Consider the following 21,958-nt stretch of genomic DNA (forward strand, 5'->3'; position numbering starts at 1 on the left):
AGAATGATCTCAACTCAATGCATTGAGTTCTGCTTTCTGGTTGCCCCGTCACTTCACTTCTTACAGGGGATTATACTAAAGATTCATGGGGGTTGAAGAATTAGCCAAGGCAGATTAAAGTGGCTATCCTCAACCTGGTAATCCAACCATCTGTCAGAAAGCAGACAGGCGGCATTGGGATACAGGGTGAGATTCGTATCTGTTCCTCAGCCTGCTAATTAACACCGCCAGAGAGCAGCTCTCGCGGACCACGGGACATTCATTTTTAGACTTATTCAATAAAGCACACATCACAAACGCTTTTTTCTCAAGAACTCAAAATGGAAGAGACGTATCTGCTTAACCATCCCGGAGTGAAGAAGAAGATTCTGCACGGAGGTCAAGGACCGTTGCCGCATTTTCCAAAGGGGACTAAGGTAGGCGTAAAATAAAGCACTGGGTGATGTGAGGGGATTTCAGATGAAGCACCGGTGGTGATAAATGGTTTTCAGTGGACATTTGTTCGGATGGGTTAATGTCCAACCATTATGTTGATTGGAAATGGTTGTAGCCTGATTTTATTGATGATGTAAATGCCGTGTCTGTGACCTGAAACATTTGGTCCACATAATCGTTCGACAGACGTTTGGCAACCCGTCAGTTTGGACAGTGGTAGAGGCACTGTGCCTGTGCCAGGTGACTTTTCCCCCTTTTGCTTGTCCAGCCATATGGCCCTCAGCCTGGAGAGGATGACAAACATTTTCCATGACAATGCCAACACTAATCCCTCGTTTTACCAGCTGTGCTCAGTATTTGCAGTGTGCTTTCATTCCGTCAAGGTGTTTTGGTCAACATACAGCACTTGAAAAAAACTGAGACATGGCCATGTAGGCTGTGCATGTGTGACCCATAATGATAGCTAAGACCCAAAATATATTCCTGTAGCTCTGCTGGTATTGGTATTGTTGCATTGTTAGCAGCACAAAGGTGATGGGTTCGAACAAAGATGAGACAGTGATAAAATGTATAACTTAAATGCACTGTAAAGTCGTTTTTGATAAAAGCATCTTCTCGGTCTTTGATGGGTGCAGCCTCCGAACTTAGTCCACGAAGCGAACTAAAAACTGTCTAGCCCAGTGGTTTTCAAGGGTCGGGGCCCCCAGGGGGGCCGCGAGATGGTGCCAGGGGGCCCCCAGTTTTATGACATTTTATGAAATACATTAATTTATCATGAATTCTGTGTAATTAAACCTAAAAAAATAAGGCTACTAACCAAAAGCACTACTTTTTTGTATAATTTTATGTTTCTTTTATTAAAATGTTGAGTTTTAGAACAGTTTTTGGTCACAAATTTTCTTTGGGGGGCCGCGAAGGAATGCACCGTACACAAGGGGGGCCGCACACTGAAAAAGTTTGGGAACCACTGGTCTAGCCTACGGTGGGAGTTGCGTCAGAGTCACTTGCTTGTCTCCGCCCACTGCGCAGGTCAGTGGGACACGAGACGTTTAAGACTTTTAAAAATGAATGTGGAGCCAGATATTTTTTATTTTGTTTTAAAGAATATGACGCATTGATGCAGATTTAGCTACCCAACAGTAGCCTATATAAAATTTAACTACTACCGAAATATACAAAAGTTACAATTAAACCAATCATTTAAAATAGAAAAACCGTGACAAATTTAATTTGCAAAAAAAATACACTTTTATATACAGTTATATATATTTATTTTAAAATACCCAGACGCGCGCATTGAATCTTGGGATAGCCAAGGCTGGAAACATCTGATGGATCCATCATTTTTGGGAAAAGAAGGACGCATTTGGAGGCCACATCTGGAGGCTTTTGATGAAGCCTCCGAGTTGTTTTTTTTTCATAGTCCTTTTTTTTTTAATATCATCAACAAGTATAAAACACTTTTTTTTGCAATGCACTATGAACATGAGGTATTATTCACACATTGTTCACAATTTATCAGGAAAAAAGTGAGTATTTTTAAAAATTATATGTTTTCTAAGCTTTTTTGTTCTTAGCTTTTTCTAAAGGGGTATATAATTTGAAATCATTTATAAAATGTGACAGCTAGGGCCCATTTTGTTTTGTGTATATGATACTTTCCTAATACAATAAATAGCTGTATAATATATTGTTCATTATTTTCCAAATGATCTCTCTCAAAGTAAAAAAACACATCAAACACATCAATTTCTAGTACCATACGACCCAATTTTGGAGCCTCTGAGTTGGGACAGCCTTCGTAACTGCACGGTGACGTCATTGGCCATCAAATACAGCCTTCAGAGGACGCAGCGTTCAAATTGGGAAGCATCCGTTGTCTCAGACGATGACAAGTTTGTTCTGTTATAACAACTCATCTCTAGTCAAGATAAATATTAATACGTTAACTTAATATGACTTATGAATTGATTAAACAAAAAAATTTAGAGCAGCAAAGATTTTTCAACTGTGTGGCTGCTACCGTAAATGGATTTCGACAGGACGGGGTAAGCTGTGGACTGAGACTCTGGTTGCAATTCACAGTCTCGCCACTAGATGCCGCTAAAAACCAACGCACTGGACCTTTTAAGTGGAAAGGATATCTATGGCATATTAAACAGGAGTAAACATCTCTGCTTTCACTAATGGTGTTCTTCTCTTTTTCTCTTTTGTTCTACACACACAGCTGGTGTTCCACTTCCAGACTCTTTTGGATAACTTTGAAAGAACAGTCATAGACGACAGTCGCAAAAACAAGCGTCCCGCAGAAATTTTTGTGGGGAAGATGTTCAAGATGGAGGTGTGGGAGGTGCTCCTAACATCCATGAGGATCGGAGAAGTGGCTGAGTTCTGGTGTGATGCCGTAGTAAGTGCTAGAATTAAAACCAATTCTCTTTGTTTTGCCTCCCACTGTTTGTACTCTTTCTGCTGGTATAATCGCTTCAGCTTAAATTGGATCTTAATTAATCTTCAAATAAGGATGGAGGAGAATTTTCCTGATTCATTATGCATATGAGACAACCTTTGGTGGCCTCCTACGTTTTCTATTAACATACACATTTGTTGTTATTCCCAAACACTGAAATGAAATCCATTCTGCAAGTCAAATGAGACTAATGACTCGGGTTAGATCGTCGGTGTAAAAATAAACCTATGAAAACAGTTTCTTTTTTTCGCTCAGCACACAGGCCTTTATCCAATGGTCTCAAAGGGGATGCGATTGATTGCTCAGGGGAAGGACCCTTTGGAGGGCCAGAAACATATGTGTGGCATGGGCAACATGTTTCACTACCACTCCACAGGCTTTCCAGAGCTGGATGAGATAATGAGGACACCACAGCCTTTAATCTTCATTATGGAGCTCATCCAGGTACAGTACATACATCTTTGCACCATACTCAATAAAGTACACATCCACCTCAACAACAGATTTCTCACTGCCACCCCAGCACGGCATAACAGATTGTTATGCAATCCAGTGTTACACGCTGGCGCGCTGTTCCCAATTCTCAGACCATGTTTTCAATCCTCAGCCAGGCGAGACAAGCACGCTTCAATTTTCTGTCTTCCTCAGGTAGGCGACCCGTTTTCCTACCAGCGTGAATCGTGGATGATGGAGAAAGATGAGAAGTTGAAGGCTGTGCCTTTGCTTCATTACCTGGGCAACGCATTGGTCAAACAAGGCCGGTTTCGGGAAGCTGCCGAGAAGTACCAGGAAGCTGTGGTTTTGCTCCGTACGGTCCAATCCAGGGTAAAATCACAGTAGAGAGAGATTCAGTTTTTCATCAAAGCTATGTGCTTTAATGAATGCAAATGAGTTTGTGTTCCTATGCAGGAGATGCCAGGAGATGAAGACTATGTTAATCTGGGCAAGCTCATCATTCCTCTAGTGCTGAACTATTGTCAGTGTATGTTAGAGTTAGAGGAATATTACGAGGTCATTCAACACACAACCGAGCTCCTGGACAAACACAAAGGTGGGTTCATTGGAATACATTCACATCTACCAAAAGAAACGACCTATATAAATAACACATATCTAGAATTAACCCTTGAGTATTACCAATAATTCATTAGCGTTCGCTTTAATAATCGCATGTGACAGTGTGTATTTGGTGGGTTTGGTTTGTTAAAGTATGGTTGACTGCATGAGCAGAAAGGACAGAAGTTGCTCTGTGTAAGCTCTCTTGAAGCATGTAAAGTGACAGATGTAACGCCTCCCGATGTGGCTCCGGCAGCGTGGGTAGTTTTCCTAATAAGCCTTATGTATATGCAGCCTGCACTGTGACTTTAGGCTCCCGTGGTTACCTTATGTGGCAAAGTGGTCTTTTTACAGCAATATTCAACACTCAAAAGAGATACAATAGACTACGCCACCCTGGGACTATACCAGGGAATCACAGTTCACTGAAAAATGTTATAAGGAACACAGGTTCATTCTACTGAACAAAGTGAGCAAGAGACGTGGGTAGCAAAATAGAATGTTTATTTGTACAAAAGTTTAAAATGCAGAAATAAAAGTAGTCACCCAGCCAATTACTAAAGCTGGAAATCACAATCCACAATAAGGATTCACAGTTAATTCAGAGCTGTAGCCTATTGGCATCAGATGGGCTAAGAGAGGGAGCAAAAGAGGAGAATCACACTAAGTGCACACACGCACACACACACACTCACTCCAATACCCGTGATTTTATCAGTGGTGCTCACACAGCATAACACAGCACACGGTGAAGGAAAGCCTCACTGCCGTCGGACACACAGCTCCTGTAATTGTGATACAAAACAAAATAAATCAAATCAATAGAAATTAATCAATGAAAACTTATTAAATGCAGGGGAGCAAAAGAAACCCTTCCAACATAAAGAAAAGAAATAAATTCTAGCTTAAACAGCTAGATAATAACACAAAAGGAAAAGGAAAAGAAATTTAAAGACAACAATGTCCAAGAGAAAATCTCAGCATTCTGAATCAGTCCAAAATGAGAAACACCACAAAGGGAAAAATAAAGAAATAGATAATCTGAATGAGCGCGGCCCTCGAACTCGTTATTTCCCAACGTACGAGGAAAAGATCTTTAAATACAGTCACAGTAGGAGCAGGTTTTAACCAACAACTCCAAAATCGGGCCGCGCTAAATCACCCAGGACAAAATGAAAACGCAGCAAAAATATAAAGAAAAAGAAACGAAAGCAAATCCAGCAGGAACAAAACAGCAGCGTGCTTCTATAGGTAGTAGGGGAATGCAGCACGCACAGTCTTAGCCCTAACAGATAATATAAGATGATTAGTAAACTAATTATGGTTTATGAACAGCGATCGGAAATATAAACGCACATACCAAATAACGCAGCCGCTTGCCACACCAAAAAGCAGAGCTGACGTCAGTATCCACGGGATAGAGATGAAGGAGATGCCAAACAGCATATATTAGATGTCCCAACTCAAACGGTAAACACACGGGAATGCTGCAGTAAAGATAGACATAGCTGACCCCCACACCACATCACCTAAAACCTCTGGCATTATATATTAAATCTTACATACCTGGAACTAGGCAGTGTAACGAGCCAGACCGCGCGTAACGGTTGTTTACCATAGGCTCTACAGTGTACACAGAGCCCCCACAATGACACAAGCGGTGCTAGAATAGACACACAGCTGTGTGTTAACCACAGACCTCTGTTGAATGCCGGTAAACGGGAAGAGCGCAGGCACAGAACAAATGACGCACATCCGGCCCGCACCAAACAGCCATTTATACACCTCCCCTGCGGGACGATAGGCTACCAATGACATGACATCACTACAGGGAGGATCTAACTACCCTGCCACAATCTACCCCTACTTTTTGTATCGTCGCCCCGACGATAGAATACGGCAACCCCACAATTCCCCCTATCAGTTCCAAGGCCTGAAAATGGCAGAAATCCCACTAGAAAAGGACCCACCTAGGGGCACAGCCTCACCAGGCACTTCCACTGACCGTGGCAGGTGATGGACATTCGAGTGTTGGCCTGCTCTTGGCCTCGTTGACCTCCGCAAAGCCATTACCTCAGTACCTGGTTGGCCTGCAGACACAGTAACAAGTCCCGAAGGGAGACCCATCTCTCCAGAACAGTGCTGTCCTTGGGCTACTGGTATCCCAGGTACTGTCACAGGGGGGCAAGGGTCCAAGATGTCCAAGGGAGCTTGAACAGCTGCAGGGACTAAATCACTAACAGCCGGACTCTGAGCCTGGGGGGTTTCAGGGACGAACAGTAGCAAATCGCCCTCGTCTGGCTCATCCTCTAAAGGCAGCGCCCCCTCCACCAAAGGCCTATCCTGAGGGCTCGAAACTGGACGGTCCCCTAAAATCTTAGCCTTCAACAAAGAGCGATGAACATGCCTTACCTTACCCAACTCATCAACCGGTGCAATGGTATATACCGAACCCCCTGCAGCAGGTGCCTTCACTATCTTATACACAACTGGGCTCCACAAGTCTTGGATCTTATGGCGACCTCTCATGCCACACTCCCGGAGGTAAACCAACTGGCCCTCCTCAAGCGACACACACCGCACATTCTGATCATGATGTGTTTTACATCTCTCCGCTGCAACCCTAAGCCGATCACGTGCCCCTTCAAAGGCCACATGGAGCCTAGTTTGATGTTCTACCACCCACTCAACATTACCTACCCCTACCTCCTGGACTCTGCCCAGCAAAAAGTCAACTGGGAGCCGTGGTTCTTGCCCAAACATCAGAAAATATGGGGACTCACCAGTGGTCTGATGCGGGGTGGTATTGTAGCAGAAAAGTACTTGCGGAAGGCAAGACACCCAGTCCCTCTTCCGAGAAACAGGCAATGTGCGGAGGAGATTATGCAACGTCCTATTGAAGCGCTCGCACTGGCCGTTACCGGCCGGATGGTAAGGAGTAGTGCGAGACTTCTCGACCTTGTACAACTGACAGAGTTGCTGGATGAGAGAGGATTCAAAGTTACGGCCCTGATCGGAATGAATCCGACCAGGGACCCCAAACTTGTAAAACCACTCGGCCACCAGGACCTGGGCCACAGTCTCTGCCCGTTGATCCCGAGTGGGGACAGCCATGGTGTACTTCGTGAAAACATCAGTCATCACAATGACATTTTCAGTTCCTGAACGAGAGGGTTCAAGCATAGTAAAGTCGATGGCTACGATCTCGTTAGGTCTTGAAGCCATCAAATGGCCCATAAAACTACGGGCGGTGGGACCCCCATGCTTAGCGACTTGGCACCTTTCACACTCCTGGCACCATCGTGCCACCTCTGAGGACATTCCAGGCCAATAGCACCGCTGCTGTACCAACTCAGTGGTACGCTCATTCCCCTGGTGCCCATGCTCCTGATGAAGCTGCCTCAAAACCTCAGACTTTAAGGTAGTGGGTAAAACCAATTGAAAACGTTCCTCACCTCCATCAGAGCGGAACACTCGTCGATACAATACGCCCTCTCTCTCCACGAACCGATCCCACTGACGGAGCAGAATCAACCCCAGCCTAGACAATCGTCTGCGTTCTTCTGCTCTAGGGAACACCTTTCGTTTCCAAAAGGGCAAAATTTCATTAATCGTGGGGTCCGCCTGTTGCAAAGAGCTCAAATCTGCAGCGGTATAACTGGGCAGGGCCGTGATCACCGCTTGAGTGGCTTGAACCGCTACCTGTGTACCCACCCCCTGCTGTACAGCATGAGGAACTGCAGTGCCTGGAAGCAAGTCCCCTAACATGCTAGAGTCAAGTGGGTGCTGCCTCGACAGAGCATCTGCATTTCTATTACATCTGCCTGATCGATACCTCACCTCAAAATCAAAAGCTGCAAGTTGTGCTGCCCAACGCTGTTCAGTTGCCCCAAGCTTTGCCGATGCTAGATGGCTAAGGGGATTGTTGTCGGTGAAGACAACACATTTATGCCCCAACAAATATTCCCGGAACTTTTCAGCCATGGCCCACTTGAGCGCCAAAAACTCTAATTTCATAGAGCTATAGTTGTTCATATTGCGCTCAGTGGGCCTAAGACTGCGGCTGGCATATGCAATTGGCCGCACGGTTCCTCCCTGTTCTTGGGAAAGAACTGCCCCCAGACCACTGAAACTAGCGTCAACCTCCAGAATAAATGGCAAAGTAAAATCTGCGTAGGCAAGCACAGGGGCAGAGGTGAGTTTCCTCTTTAAGGCTTCAAAACTATCCTGACAAATCTCACCCCAGGCACCATTAAAACTCACCTCTCTACGTTTCTTTGTCTTGCCACCTGCCAGTTCGGCCACCAATTTATGCAGAGGGGCCGCCAACTTGGCAAACCCCTCCACAAAACGGCGGTAATAACTGGCAAAACCCAGGAACGAACGCAACTCGGACAGACTTGTAGGAGTGCGCCACTGAGCTACCACTTCAATTTTACTTGGGTCTGTGGACACACCCTGAGATGACACCACATGCCCTAAATACGTTACCTCACGTTGAAAGAATGCACACTTTCCTAACTTGGCTTTTAGTCCTTCAGCCCCTAACCGACCCAAGACCACTTCCAGACGCTCCAGATGTTGAGCCACCGAGGAAGAGAACACCACAATGTCATCTAGATACAAGAGCAAAGATTGGCATTGTTGGTCACCAAACAACCTCTCCATCAGACGTTGGAAGGTGCTGGGAGCGTTACAGAGACCAAATGGCATCCTATTCCACTCGAATAGGCCAAATGGGGTACAGAAAGCAGTCTTAGGCCGGTCAGCTTCAGTGACAGGCACCTGATTGTACCCGCTGGCTAAATCCATAGTGGAGAACCAGCGGGCACCAGTCAGGGCATCAAGGGACTCCTCAATACGGGGCAAAGGGAAGGCATCCTTCCTAGTTTTAGAATTGAGTTGACGATAGTCTACGCACATTCGTAGACTACCGTCCTTTTTCTTAACTAAAACAATGGGAGACGCATAGGGGCTGTAGCTTTCCCTGATAACCTGTGCCTCAAGAAGTTGGTTAATGTGGGACTTTACTACCTCATATTCTGAAGGTGGTATACGCCTGTACCGTTGCCTGACAGGGGTATCGTCCAGAAGCGGAATATCATGGGACAAGAGGTTAGTGCACCCCAGATCACCCTCATGGGCTGAAAACACAAATTTGTACTTGTGAAGCAAGGCCCGGACCCGGCTTTGCTCTTCCGCTGCCAAAACTGACAAATCTATGGCATCAATCTGGTCCTCCACAGTAGAGGGGACCAAGGCACTATGGGAGCCTACAGTAGCAGTTAAGGACCTTACTTCAGTAATACCTTCTGGCAAACTGATGACAAAGACACCACTCAATGTGCCTAAAGACGTCCTGGGGTAAAGAATCACCTCAGTGGTACCCACGTTCACAACCGGGATATACACCGTGCCCCGGGTCACTTGAACCAGTGCGGGGGAGGCCAACAAACCAGCAGGTAAGCCTGCATCTGGAGGCTCAAACAGCACGGGACCGGAAGCATAACATTCTGAGCAGGTTGCCGCTACCAACTTCATGGTACCACCTGGAATGTGACACACACCCTGCCCCCGCACCCTAACCCCCCCAACACGATCAACAGAGGTCTGGACACTAACCTTACTACAATGTTGTAATGCCTTTGTGACGGAGCTAGGGGCCTGTGACACCGCCGGTAAGTCAAAAAGGGATGTACCGTGTTGTCCAAAAAGTTCCTGGTAGCACCGGCCAAGGACATTCATCCCCAAAACACCCGGGACATGTCCACCGGCACCACCAGGAGGATCTCGGACAACCAGCACTCCACACTCCGGTACTACTTTACCACAAAGTTCGACATCGAGCTCCATATACCCGATATAAGGAATCGCAAGACCATTCGCCGCGGTAAGTTGCAACCATTGACAAGACCTAAGACGCTCCTGCCCCCATGGTTCAAAATACTGGTGAAAGCAACTCTCGGTGATTGTGGACACCATGGAACCGGTATCCACTAAACATGGCACTTGAACACCACCGATGAGCACATTAAGATGAGGGCAGGAGGACACCAAACGAGAGACAGAATTTAGACGGTTTACAACATTTGAGCCAAACGACTCCCCATCCGCGCTGTGACTCCGCAGCCCGGTGGGGATTAGTTTTCCAACGGCTGTGAAGATCTAAACTGCCTAGCCCCAGTCGAAGATGTACCTACTGCTGGAGAGCGAGGGAGAACACGTTCTCCATCACCCTCCCGGGCAAAATGGCCAGAACGTTGGCACCTCCGACATACTATATTACTGTGACGTGGGGACCGGCTATATGAATTAGGGACCTGCAAGCGAGCGAAACCTTGGGTAAGTTGGTTTAACTGTTCTTGTTGTGCCTTCAACATTTCTCGTAACTCTGCTTGCTCCGATTTGGGAGGGGAGCTCAAACGAACTGCCTGCGACTCGCCCTGTATGGCATACTGGACCCCATAGGCCACTGGTACAGACTGACTTCGCCCTCTCGCACCCCCAGGCATTCCCTCCCGCTCCCAGCGCATTGCCTCGCTACGAACATCTAAGAGGGAAGAGGTAGGGTCACGGCGGACTAATTGTTTTAGTTCCCGACGAAGACCAATATCGAGCACATGCTCGACAAACTGGTCACGCAATAAAGCTTCTGCATTTGGTATGGCATGCGGCGACTGCTGTTTTACCCCCTCCAAGAGGCCCATCAATGCAATAGAGAACTCTAAAAGTGTTTCTCCTTCCTGCTGCCTCCTGGAGAAAAATGCCTGTTGCAATGCTACATATGACAAAGAACACCCATACAATTCCTTTAAGGCCCGAATTATCTTATCTGGATCCCCCCTCTCTGTCTCAGACCGATACCTGATCTCATCCCGAGCTTCTCCCTCTAAATGATCAAAAAGAAAGAATGCTTGATCAGCTCTAGACAAATGGCGAACCCGCATACAGGCTTGGGCCTCCTCTACCCATTCATTTATGGTAATACCGGGTCTCCCGCTAAACTTTGGGCACTTCCTATCTCGGGGAACAAACACAAATCGCTCAGTAGATGGGGCACTTGCACCAGCAGATTGCTGTGCACCAGAGGGTAAGGTGGTAGAAATTGGAGCTGTACTGGGACCTGGAATAACAATTTGAGTCTGTTCTTGTCTAAGTCTTTCATTATCAGCTCTTAATTGGGCCACAAGATCCTGAAGTTCTTGTAATTCTTCTGCCATAGCTAACTTTTAGTAAAACACTTACCACCAAGCAAGGCGGGGCAGAAAGAAAATTTGGACCTGAAACACAATCAGGGGAGATGGCCAAAGAGACCCTTTAAAGAGTCTACGCTGCTGTCTTGTTCCTGTGAAAATAAAAAGAAAAGCAAATAATGGCAATACCAGCTGGTAAAGTAATATTCACCCACGTCTCTGCTCAATTTAGTGAGAGTCCTGCCGACTACGCCAAAATGTGGCAAAGTGGTCTTTTTACAGCAATATTCAACACTCAAAAGAGATACAATAGACTACGCCACCCTGGGACTATACCAGGGAATCACAGTTCACTTAAAAATGTTATAAGGAACACAGGTTCATTCTACTGAACAAAGTGAGCAAGAGACGTGGGTAGCAAAATAGAATTTGTTTATTTGTACCAAAGTTTAAAATGCAGAAATAAAAGTAGTCACCCAGCCAATTACTAAAGCTGGAAATCACAATCCACAATAAGGATTCACAGTTAATTCAGAGCTGTAGCCTATTGGCATCAGATGGGCTAAGAGAGGGAGCAAAAGAGGAGAATCACACTAAGTGCACACACGCACACACACACACTCACTCCAATACCCGTGATTTTATCAGTGGTGCTCACACAGCATAACACAGCACACGGTGAAGGAAAGCCTCACTGCCGTCGGACACACAGCTCCTGTAATTGTGATACAAAACAAAATAAATCAAATCAATAGAAATTAATCAATGAAAACTTATTAAATGCAGGGGAGCAAAAAGAAACCCTTCCAACATAAAGAAAAGAAATAAATTCTAGCTTAAACAGCTAGATAATAACACAAAAGGAAAAGGAAAAGAAATTTAAAGACAACAATGTCCAAGAGAAAATCTCAGCATTCTGAATCAGTCCAAAATGAGAAACACCACAAAGGGAAAAATAAAGAAATAGATAATCTGAATGAGCGCGGCCCTCGAACTCGTTATTTCCCAACGTACGAGGAAAAGATCTTTAAATACAGTCACAGTAGGAGCAGGTTTTAACCAACAACTCCAAAATCGGGCCGCGCTAAATCACCCAGGACAAAATGAAAACACAGCAAAAGTATAAAGAAAAGAAACGAAAGCAAATCCAGCAGGAACAAAACAGCAGCGTGCTTCTATATGTAGTAGGGGAATGCAGCACGCACAGTCTTAGCCCTAACAGATAATATAAGATGATTAGTAAACTAATTATGGTTTATGGACAGCGATCGGAAATATAAACGCACATACCAAATAACGCAGCCGCTTGCCACACCAAAAAGCAGAGCTGACGTCAGTATCCACGAGATAGAGATGAAGGAGATGCCAAACAGCATATTTTAGATGTCCCAACTCAAACGGTAAACACACGGGAATGCTGCAGTAAAGATAAACATAGCTGACCCCCACACCACATCACCTAAAACCTCTGGCATTATATATTAAATCTTACATACCTGGAACTAGGCAGTGTAACGAGCCAGACCGCGCGTAACGGTTGTTTACCATAGGCTCTACAGCGTACACAGAGCCCCCACAATGACACAAGCGGTGCTAGAATAGACACACAGCTGTGTGTTAACCACAGACCTCTGTTGAATGCCGGTAAACGGGAAGAGCGCAGGCACAGAACAAATGACGCACATCCGGCCCGCACCAAACAGCCATTTATACACCTCCCCTGCGGGACGATAGGCTACCAATGACATGACATCACTACAGGGAGGATCTAACTACCCTGCCACACTTACATCAGGGACGCTGTCCACTCTAATTCCCAGAATTCACGGCCCGTGTGTCACCCACACCTCGTTGTGCCTTTTACTGCAAATCTTTCATCTTTGCTCTCATGCACCACTTGTCTTTCTCCTGTGTCACCCTCCGGGAACACATCCTCTTTCTAATGCATTCGCCAGTATTCTCTGGGTGGCCTGGGGAAGTCTGTTTACTGTTGGATGGGTGAAAGGGTTAGTGAAGGAGGATGATCAAATGAAAGAGTAGGAAAGAGCTGTAAATAAGAGATCTTAGGCAGCTACTTGAGTGCTCTTAACACTGAGAAGGGATTTAATGTGTAATTGTGTGTCTGGGTACATGGCAGAGAACTGTAATTTACTTTTGACGTGTTATTGACATTATTAACGTTACATTTGACATTATTAACGTTACATGTGACACACAATGTTGGGCCTCATTTATGAAACCTTTGTAAATATATGAGTAAATTCCGAGTAAAACGGACCTTCGGAAACCTTTCCTCCATATTCACAAAAACTTCGTATACGTCAGATTTGATCGTAAATGTGTGTATGTTAATGAATTCCTATCATTTGTAAACACGGCGCGCGTGCACTCTTATTCACAATTAGGATAATCCCCGCCTATGCACGACTAGCTACACAAATTGCGTATCTAGGAATGCTGAATTCCTCTGGACTCCATTATCTGGTTTGGCTACATTATATTGTATAAATGCAAAAGAAACTAATAGCAATGAAGTAATAAATTGCACTGTGTCCGCCAAAGAATTTTAAGCAAGCTGAAATAATACCTGGTGCTCTTCTGGAAACGACCAGCACGGTGGCGCTTGAGAGCGCTTTGGAAGCACTGCGCGTTATTCCGGAGACGCGTGTGTTGCTGTAATTTGGGATATCCACGACAGTTACTAGTATCTAATTTTGAAGAATTTTACTGAATATAAAAATGCAGTACTCGTTAATATTAACTTCTGCTTTGTTGAGTTGTACAAGTATGATTGTTTGTCAATGTAGTGTTTGTCCCGCCCCTCCTCTACTGTGATTGGGCGGCTGTGTAAAAAAGGACAGTGACAAGCTTTCCGTTTTTTTCCAAAGTTAGAGTAAAAAAGGAAAAAGTACAGGGCAAAAGAAGTCGTGAAATATTATTATGAGACTCAAATGGACACTAAATTGTTGATTTAATATATTTTAGTTCACATGAAAGAAATGCAAACACTCAGCAAGGTAACCAATGTTTTCTAGTGGCTTTAAACCAAAATGTGCTTAAACAAAACCAGTTCAAAGATAAACATGCATTTAGTTTAATCACTGGTAAATAAAATCTTATAGATGTTATTAAAGGGGACATTTCACAAGCCTTTTTTAAGATGTCAAATAAATCGTTGGTGTTCCCATTGTACGTAATTCATTCTAGCATGTTAAAATTGCCACTTTGGTGTGAGCAAAAATGTGCTGTTTTTGGGTGTGTCCTATTAAATGCAAATGAGTTGATCTCTGCACTAATAAGAGTGCCGTGGTTGGGGTGGTATTATCCCCTTCTGACATCAGAAGGGGAGACAAATTACAATTACCTATTTTTTCACATGCTTGCAGAGAATGGTTTACCAAAGAAGTAGTTACTGGGTTGTTCTTTTTCACATTTTCTAGGTTGATAAAAGCACTGGGGACCCAATTGTAGCACTTAAACATGGAAAAATTCAGATTTTCATGATATGTCCCATTTCATTAAGCATTAATATATTAAATTTTTAGTAAGTATTAAATTGTATCTGTCAATGTATCTGGGAATGACAAACCTTGGAATGTCGCCACTGACCAATCAGAATCAAGAATTCCGGAACGCTGTGTAATAACTAATGTTTATAACATGGTAGGGATTTCAAAATAAAATTGGATTAAAATTGTGCAAGAAGGAGTCTCACCCCATGTCGTCAATATTTGACGACACTTGACCATTCGTCAATATGTGACGCGGAGGGTATACCTTTCGCGTCATTTTTTGACGACCTGGGGACTTCAATACTATTACGTCCGTTGCATTCTCTTCTCCTATTTTCTTACCATTTTCGCGTCGGTTTAGGGTTAGATTTACATAATGACATCCCTACCCAAACCTAACTCTAACCCCAACGCCAGGTGACAACTGTTTAATTTCGCGCACACTGTTTAATTTCGCGTACACTGTTTAATTTTGCGTAATCTAACCCTAAACCGACGCGAAAATGGCAAGAAAATAGGAGAAGAGAATGCAACGGACGCAACAGCACTGAAGTCCCCAGTTCGTCAAAAAATGACGCGAAAGGTACACCCTCCGCGCCACACATTGACGAATGGTCAAATGTCGTCAAACACTGACGACATGGGGTGAGACTGTGTTACGAAGGAAGGAGTGAGACGAGAAACAAAACTAGCGCTGGGTTGCCCGAGACAATAATTTATATAGACATTATTCAAAAATATAAGCATTTGTCCAGTCCAGAAAGCCATTTGTAGGTGTCATTCAAACAGGATGCATTCATCTGACAAAATAGAATAGGTGTCGCTTTCTTTCAACTTGATATTAAAAACATGGCACTCACAGCACGGTACATTGAACAGAAAGGCGCATTGCAAAGACATCCATCTAGCGCGTCAATCCCATTGTGCAATATCAATCTCTCTGCTCTTTATCCAGACTGCGTCAAAGCCTACTACAAGCGAGCAAAGGCCTATGCAGCCGTGTGGAGTGAGCGGGAGGCCAGAAAAGACTACCTGATGGTGGCCAACCTGGATGTAACGCTGTCCAAGCTGGTGCACAGAGAACTGACTCTTCTCTCCGAAAGAATGAAAGAAAAATACTGGGAGGATAAAGAAAGGTACTGGAACATTCTTGAAGAAAAAGAAGAGGAACAAGAGGATGGAGGGGAAAGCTTGGATAGCATCGCAATGCATTTAAAAGAGGAAAGCCGAGGAGAACGCTCTCAAACCTCTGAAGAGGTCACAGGGGCAGAGGAGGAAATGAAGAGATCAGCTGTAGAGAAAAACAAGCGTGACACCAAAAGTGAAGAGTCGGCAGCGGGAGCCAATAGCAGGATAACAGCTCTGACCGATGGGAAGGACTGGCAGCAGATGCTACGGTTAATTATGCTGCTCCAAGATGAAGGCAATTTCTATGTGAAGGAGCATCGCTACGAGGAGGCGAGTGCCAAGTTCAAGGAGGCTCTGGAGTATACAGACCATCTCCAATCTAAGGTGAGCCTGATTATGAAATAAAGCAAATATATAACACGGCGGCATGTCAGGACTTGAAGAATGCACAGATGTATATTTATTCCAAAAAATAATGATGCTGGCCTAACCCCAGACATTAAAATTCAGCACATATTCCACCCCATACCATTTGTGCTAAGGACATGAATGATGATACCTTGAATTATGCGGCTTGTTGAGGAAAGGTGCACTTGGAGGACAATAAAATGGGTAAAACGATCCCATTGACTTACATTGAAGGACAATCCCGAACGATCCAGGGATGAAAATATCATAGAGACATGCGCTTGACCTTGCTCAGTAAGCAACCGCTTAGAAACCATACCATAGAGACATCCCAGAACATGATAGCAACTCACTTGTACAGTAGAAGTTCTTAGCCGAAGCACTGACCCGACAACCATCCCCAACACATATGGGGTCACAGGCAAGCACCACTGAGATCTTTCCAGAAAAGTTACAGTATGTGTAAATATATAATCATATATATGGCTGACTGAGCAGTATCTTTCTGTGTTTTTGAGGTGGAACATAAAGGGGAAGACTGGGAATCTCTGGAGAAAGTTCGTCTGCCACTCTGTCTAAACCTCAGTCAGTGTAAGCTGGAGCTTGGGGAATACTGTGAAGTGGTGCAACTCAACAGTAAACTGCTGAAGACACATAAAGGTGAGCGTATATACAGTCATTGCAGAAATGGACCAAGACTCTCACACTCTACTATGTATGAGGTTGGGGATTTGGCAGGAGTGGTGGATGTAGATCTCTGATATATAGATACTCCACTGAACAGAATAAACAGGCCAGTTACTCAGCTATTTACATCTGCAGTAAAACACACAAGGCCTTGAGCTATATCACTTACTATATACTGTGTCTTGTGTAGCCAGAACCATAAAGAAGCTTAATCTGGCCAATAAACCATCTGACTGAATAAAAGGCAAACACAGTTTTTCTAAATGTGCCATTTTGGGGCGGGTTTTAATGAATTTGAATATACCTCAGTAATAGACTTGAAAACAGTGTCACAAAAAACAACAACAAAATATGTATCAATCCTGTGTCCGAAAAAATTGTCAAAAATGTTCCCTTCACTGCAAAAAAAAATTCTAGTTTTAGAAAAAGGACCTTTTTAAAAGGGTACTCCAACAGTTACATCTTGGGAGTATTTCTGACACTGTATTAACATACTGTTTACACTGCAAAAAATGATTTTCAAGAAAAAACTTCTTAGTATTTTTGTCTTTTTTTCAGTAAAAATATCTAAAAATTCTTAAATTTAGATGCTTTTTCTTGATGAGCAAAACGACCCAAGAAAATAAGTCTAGTTTTTTGACCAAAAATATAAAATTTAAGTGATTTTGTGCATAAAACAAGTAAAAAAATCTGCCAATGGGGTAACCAAAAAAAAAAAACATTATTTTTCTTGAACACTAAATTCAAGAAAAATTCAAGAAAAATTTACTTACCCCATTGGGAGATTTTTTGCTTGTTTTCTGCACAAAATCACTTCAATTTGATATTTTTGGTCTAAAAACTAGTTATTTTCTTGGGTCGTTTGCTCATCATGAAAAAGCATCTTAATTCAAGAATTCTTAATATTTTTGTCTTGTTTTCAGTAAAAATATCTAAGAATTTTTTTCTTGAAAATCATTTTTTGCAGTGTAGCTGTCACTGGAGCAGAACCCTTTCTTAAAGTTCAACTTTGTACCTAAAGATAAAATATTAGTACCTCGGATGTATATGTTGGTACCAAATGTACTTACTGGTATAAGGACCTTTTTAAAAGGGTACTCCAACAGTTACATCTTGGGAGTATTTCTGACACTGTATTAACATACTGTTTACACTGCAAAAAATGATTTTCAAGAAAAAAATTCTTAGTATTTTTGTCATGTTTTCAGTAAAAATATCAAAAAATTCTTAAATTTAGATGCTTTTTCTTGATGAGCAAAACGACCCAAGAAAATAAGTCTAGTTTTTTGACCAAAAATATAAAATTTAAGTGATTTTGTGCATAAAACAAGTAAAAAAATCTGCCAATGGGGTAAGCAAAAAATCTCGAACATTTTTCTTGAACACTAAATTCAAGAAATTGGCAGATTTTATAGGAGCCGATGGTGTAGTGGACAGTGCTCCGACATATGGTGCACTTCTGGCGACCCGAGTTCGATTCCCGGCTTGAGGTCTTTTGCCGATCCCGTACCCCTCTCTCCACCCTGTACTTTCCTGTCATCTCTCTAACTACTGTCTATCATATAAAGGCAAAATGGGCCAAACATATATATAAAAATTAGCAGATTTTTTGCTTGTTTTATGCACAAAATCACTTAAATTTGATATTTTTGGTCTAAAAAACTAGAATTATTTTCTTGGGTTGTTTTGGTCATCAAGAAAAGAATCTTAATTTAAGAATCTTTAGATATTTTTACTGAAGAAAATAATTTTTGCAGTGTAACACATGTATACTGTAAAAAGTAAAATGGGATTAACCTAGAAAAATTACTTTCATTTTTATCAACTTACTTTGAAGGGGACATTTCACAAGACTTTAAGATGTCAAATAAATATTTGGTGTCTCCAGAAAACATTTGTGAAGTTAAAGCTCAAAATACCATATAGATAATTTATTATACCATGTTTAAATTGCCACTTTGTAGGTGTAAGCAAAAATGTGCCGTTTTTGGGTGTGTCCTTTTAAATGCAAATGATCTGCACTAAATTGCAGTGGTGTGGTTGGATAGTGCAGATTTAGGGGCGGTATTATCCTCTTCTGACATCACAAGGGGAGCCACATTTTAATTACCTATTTTTTCACATGCTTGCAGAGAATGGTTTACCAAAACTAAGTTACTGGGTTGATCTTTCTCACATTTTCTAGATTGATACAAGCACTGGGGACCCAATTATAGGTGTTACCCATTAAAGTAAGGTTTTTCACCTAAAATTGTTTAAGTGTTACCAACTGAAATAATTTTTTAAAGTAGATCCAACTTTTACTTTTTACAATGTAATGTATAACTCACAATGAAGTAGACAATGAAATGGACTTTTGTTTGTAAATATCAATATCTACTTTCCTTAACAAACTTTTGGAAAATTCATTGACTATCCTCAAAAGTGCAGAGTGCATCCATCTGCTACCTTGTAAACTTTATTTCATGGTAGACTGATAAAAAAAAGTGTGTCTCTGCTATTATAGTTTTTTGGACTCAGGATCCTCAGCACTGCACACTTGTAAGTTTTGATTTATGAACCGGCTCCATCTCAATCCCTCACTTTTCGCTGATCCAAGAAGTTTAACCAATTGCATCGTTCTTTCCCCTGGTTTCCCCTCTCGGATGCAAAGAATGAAAACCACTGTTTTCTTTAGCATGAATTATTTATCTTGAATTCGATGCAATGTGACATTGCTGTTCTTCAGTCTATTTCCCTCTCTCTTTCATCTCCCCTGTAGATAATTTGAAGGCAGTGTACCAGCGGGCCTGGGCTCACTCGGCATTATTCAACGAGGATGAAGCCCGTCGAGATTTCGCTATGGTTCTGCGTCTGGATCCCAAGTTTAAGCCTATCGTTAAGCAGGAGATTAAGAAGATGAGCGATAACCTCAAAGCAAAGTATATTAGCGAGAACAAAAACTACTGGACCAGCACCCATGAGAAGTGGGAGAAGAAGCTGCAGACCAATAGGAGAAAGAAGGAGAGGAAAGAAGTGAAACAGGAGGGTGAGAATAAAATGTCATCACTTCAAAACAAAACCGAAGGACAACAGACATCAAACGGTAGTGGCAGTACAGAGAAGAGCGCCGGTGTTGAGGCCGGTAATAAGAATGAAGGAGAGGATGAGAACAAAAACAGTATGAACAAAGAACAGAGCTCTCTGACCCTGAATAAAGAAAATGAAAAAACTGATAATAATGCAGTAGATAAAGACGATTCGGTCCGAAACAATGTGACAGATGCAGAAGATAGGCAAGGATCCGAAACAGATAGCAGGGAGGAAGCTCCACTGATCAATGACATTACAAAGAAAAAAGATGACCAAGATGAGACCACCAATAAAGAGGAAGGAAAGCCAGGCAAAAGGGAAAGCACTCAAGCATCAGGGGAAGAAAGACTGGAGGAGCACAGAGACACGAGTGGTGATGATTTAACAGAGAGAAGAAAGACATATACAGAATTGAAGATGGAGGAGGTTAGTGTTGAGGCATCATCCACAAAGCCTGAAAAATCCATTCGTAGTGTCAAACGCAAACAAAAGAAGAAAAATAAGTCAATAGTGAAAAAATAAAAATTGTTATTTCAAATCTATGCCTTCCTACCTTTAAATCTTCTCATGTGAAGGATGTATCTCAAGTTTAAAAAAAAAGACAAACCAGACAAAGTGTATAACAAATAAAAATTTATTTTTTGTACACAATAAGTAGAAAGCAGCCAGTTAATTCATTTTTAAAATGCCTTCATTTTCCATACAGTTTATACAGATTATAAACATTAAACAAAAAAGGACATGAACGTTGTTAAAAAAATAAACATAAACAGCATTACACACTGGTAACTAAAACACACACATATATCGCAGGGAGAAGTAAAACAATATGGAATGTTTGTATTCAGGTCACTTGATCTAACACGTGTTATAATGAGTAATGATGATGTCACAAGGTCAGATGTTAAATCAGTAAATGCCCTGTTGTGAGACCCTGGGGTCATGACATAAAAGTGTGCTACAGTACATACAAACAAAAATAATGAGGGTGTTAATGAGGCAGATGGCTAAATAAAGCTCAGGCAGCCCTTAGCAATGCTCTATAACCCACAAAACATTTTCTTTAGTAATTTTACACAGCCCACAAACACACAGAACATCCTATGGTTAAAGAGTAACATGATATGATAAGGGTTAAACAATGTATGTGTCATGTATAGAGAAAACTTTCAGTATAATGTAACAAATAATGCTACATGATTTGCTACCATGTATGAGCTCTGCACTGTACACTGCAAAAAATAACTTTCTAACTTAGTATTTTTGTCTCGTTTTCAGTAGAAACATCAAAAAATTCCCAAATCAAGACGCACTTCCTTGATGAGCAAAATGACCCACGAAATTAAGTCTAACAAGCAAAAATATCTGCCATTGGGGTGAGAACATTTTACTTGAATTAAGTGTTTAAAGGGACACTCCACTTTTTTTGAAAATATGCTCATTTTCCAGCTCCAATAGAGTTAAACATTTGATTCTTACCATTTTGAAATCTATTCAGCTGATCTCCGGGTCTGGCGTTAGCACTTTTAGCATAGCTCAGCACAATCCACTGAACCCGATCAGTCCACCAGCATCGCGCCAAAAAAACAACCAAAGAGTTTCGACACTCTTCTTACTTAAAACTTGACTCCTCTGTAGCCACATCGTGCACCAAGACCGACAAAAAATCAAAAGCTGCAATTTTCTATGCAGATATGGCTAGGACTATACTCTTATTCTGGCATAACAATCAAGGACTTATGTAACATGGCTGCAGCAGGCAGTCCCCTTGGTTACTTTCAATGGCAGGGGACTATTTTCGGGCAGTGCGTAATATCACTACACCTGCTTCAGCCATGTTACGGCAGCAAAGTCACCGATTACTACGCCAGTTTGCCAGGCCATATCTGCCTAGAAAATCGCAACCTCCAATTTTTTGTCGGTCTAAGTACACGATGTAACTACAGAAGAGTCAAGCCTAAAATAAGAAAAACATCGAAACTCTTTGGTCACTTTTTAGC

At 42.5% G+C, this 21,958-nt stretch overlaps 1 protein-coding gene and 1 long non-coding RNA gene across 3 annotated transcripts; one reads left to right on the forward strand and one right to left on the reverse strand.

Annotated features, from left to right (window-relative positions):
- Window positions 1-166: 166 nt before the first annotated feature.
- LOC129422507 (uncharacterized) lies at window positions 167-21,500 on the forward strand. The gene is made up of 8 exons (XM_055178484.2): window positions 167-416; window positions 2,663-2,842; window positions 3,158-3,346; window positions 3,551-3,727; window positions 3,812-3,953; window positions 15,619-16,175; window positions 16,718-16,859; window positions 19,648-21,500. The coding sequence occupies exons 1-8, from the start codon at window positions 321-323 to the stop codon at window positions 20,478-20,480; spliced, it is 2,316 nt and encodes a 771-aa protein (XP_055034459.2). The 5' UTR covers window positions 167-320; the 3' UTR covers window positions 20,481-21,500.
- On the reverse strand, window positions 4,446-6,625 carry LOC141350054 (uncharacterized). Of its 2 annotated transcripts, XR_012357980.1 has the most exons (3): window positions 5,525-6,573; window positions 5,319-5,445; window positions 4,446-4,743 (listed from the first exon to the last, which is right to left on the reverse strand). It is a non-coding gene; the product is annotated as an uncharacterized lncRNA (long non-coding RNA). The 2 variants fall into 2 exon arrangements; XR_012357979.1 differs by having other exon boundaries at window positions 4,446-5,445; window positions 5,525-6,625.
- Window positions 21,501-21,958: the final 458 nt, after the last annotated feature.

This window comes from Misgurnus anguillicaudatus, chromosome 16 (assembly GCF_027580225.2).
Source record: "Misgurnus anguillicaudatus chromosome 16, ASM2758022v2, whole genome shotgun sequence".
Classification (NCBI taxonomy): domain Eukaryota; kingdom Metazoa; phylum Chordata; class Actinopteri; order Cypriniformes; family Cobitidae; genus Misgurnus; species Misgurnus anguillicaudatus.

Excerpts from the sequence above, each read along its gene's own strand:
- LOC129422507 (XM_055178484.2), top strand. The coding sequence starts at position 321 with ATGGAAGAGACGTATCTGCTTAACCATCCCGGAGTGAAGAAGAAGATT. Across the intron at positions 2,843-3,157 it reads AGTTCTGGTGTGATGCCGTA|CACACAGGCCTTTATCCAAT; the intron begins GTAAGTGCTAGA and ends TTTTTCGCTCAG. Across the intron at positions 16,176-16,717 it reads CAGACCATCTCCAATCTAAG|GTGGAACATAAAGGGGAAGA; the intron begins GTGAGCCTGATT and ends TGTGTTTTTGAG.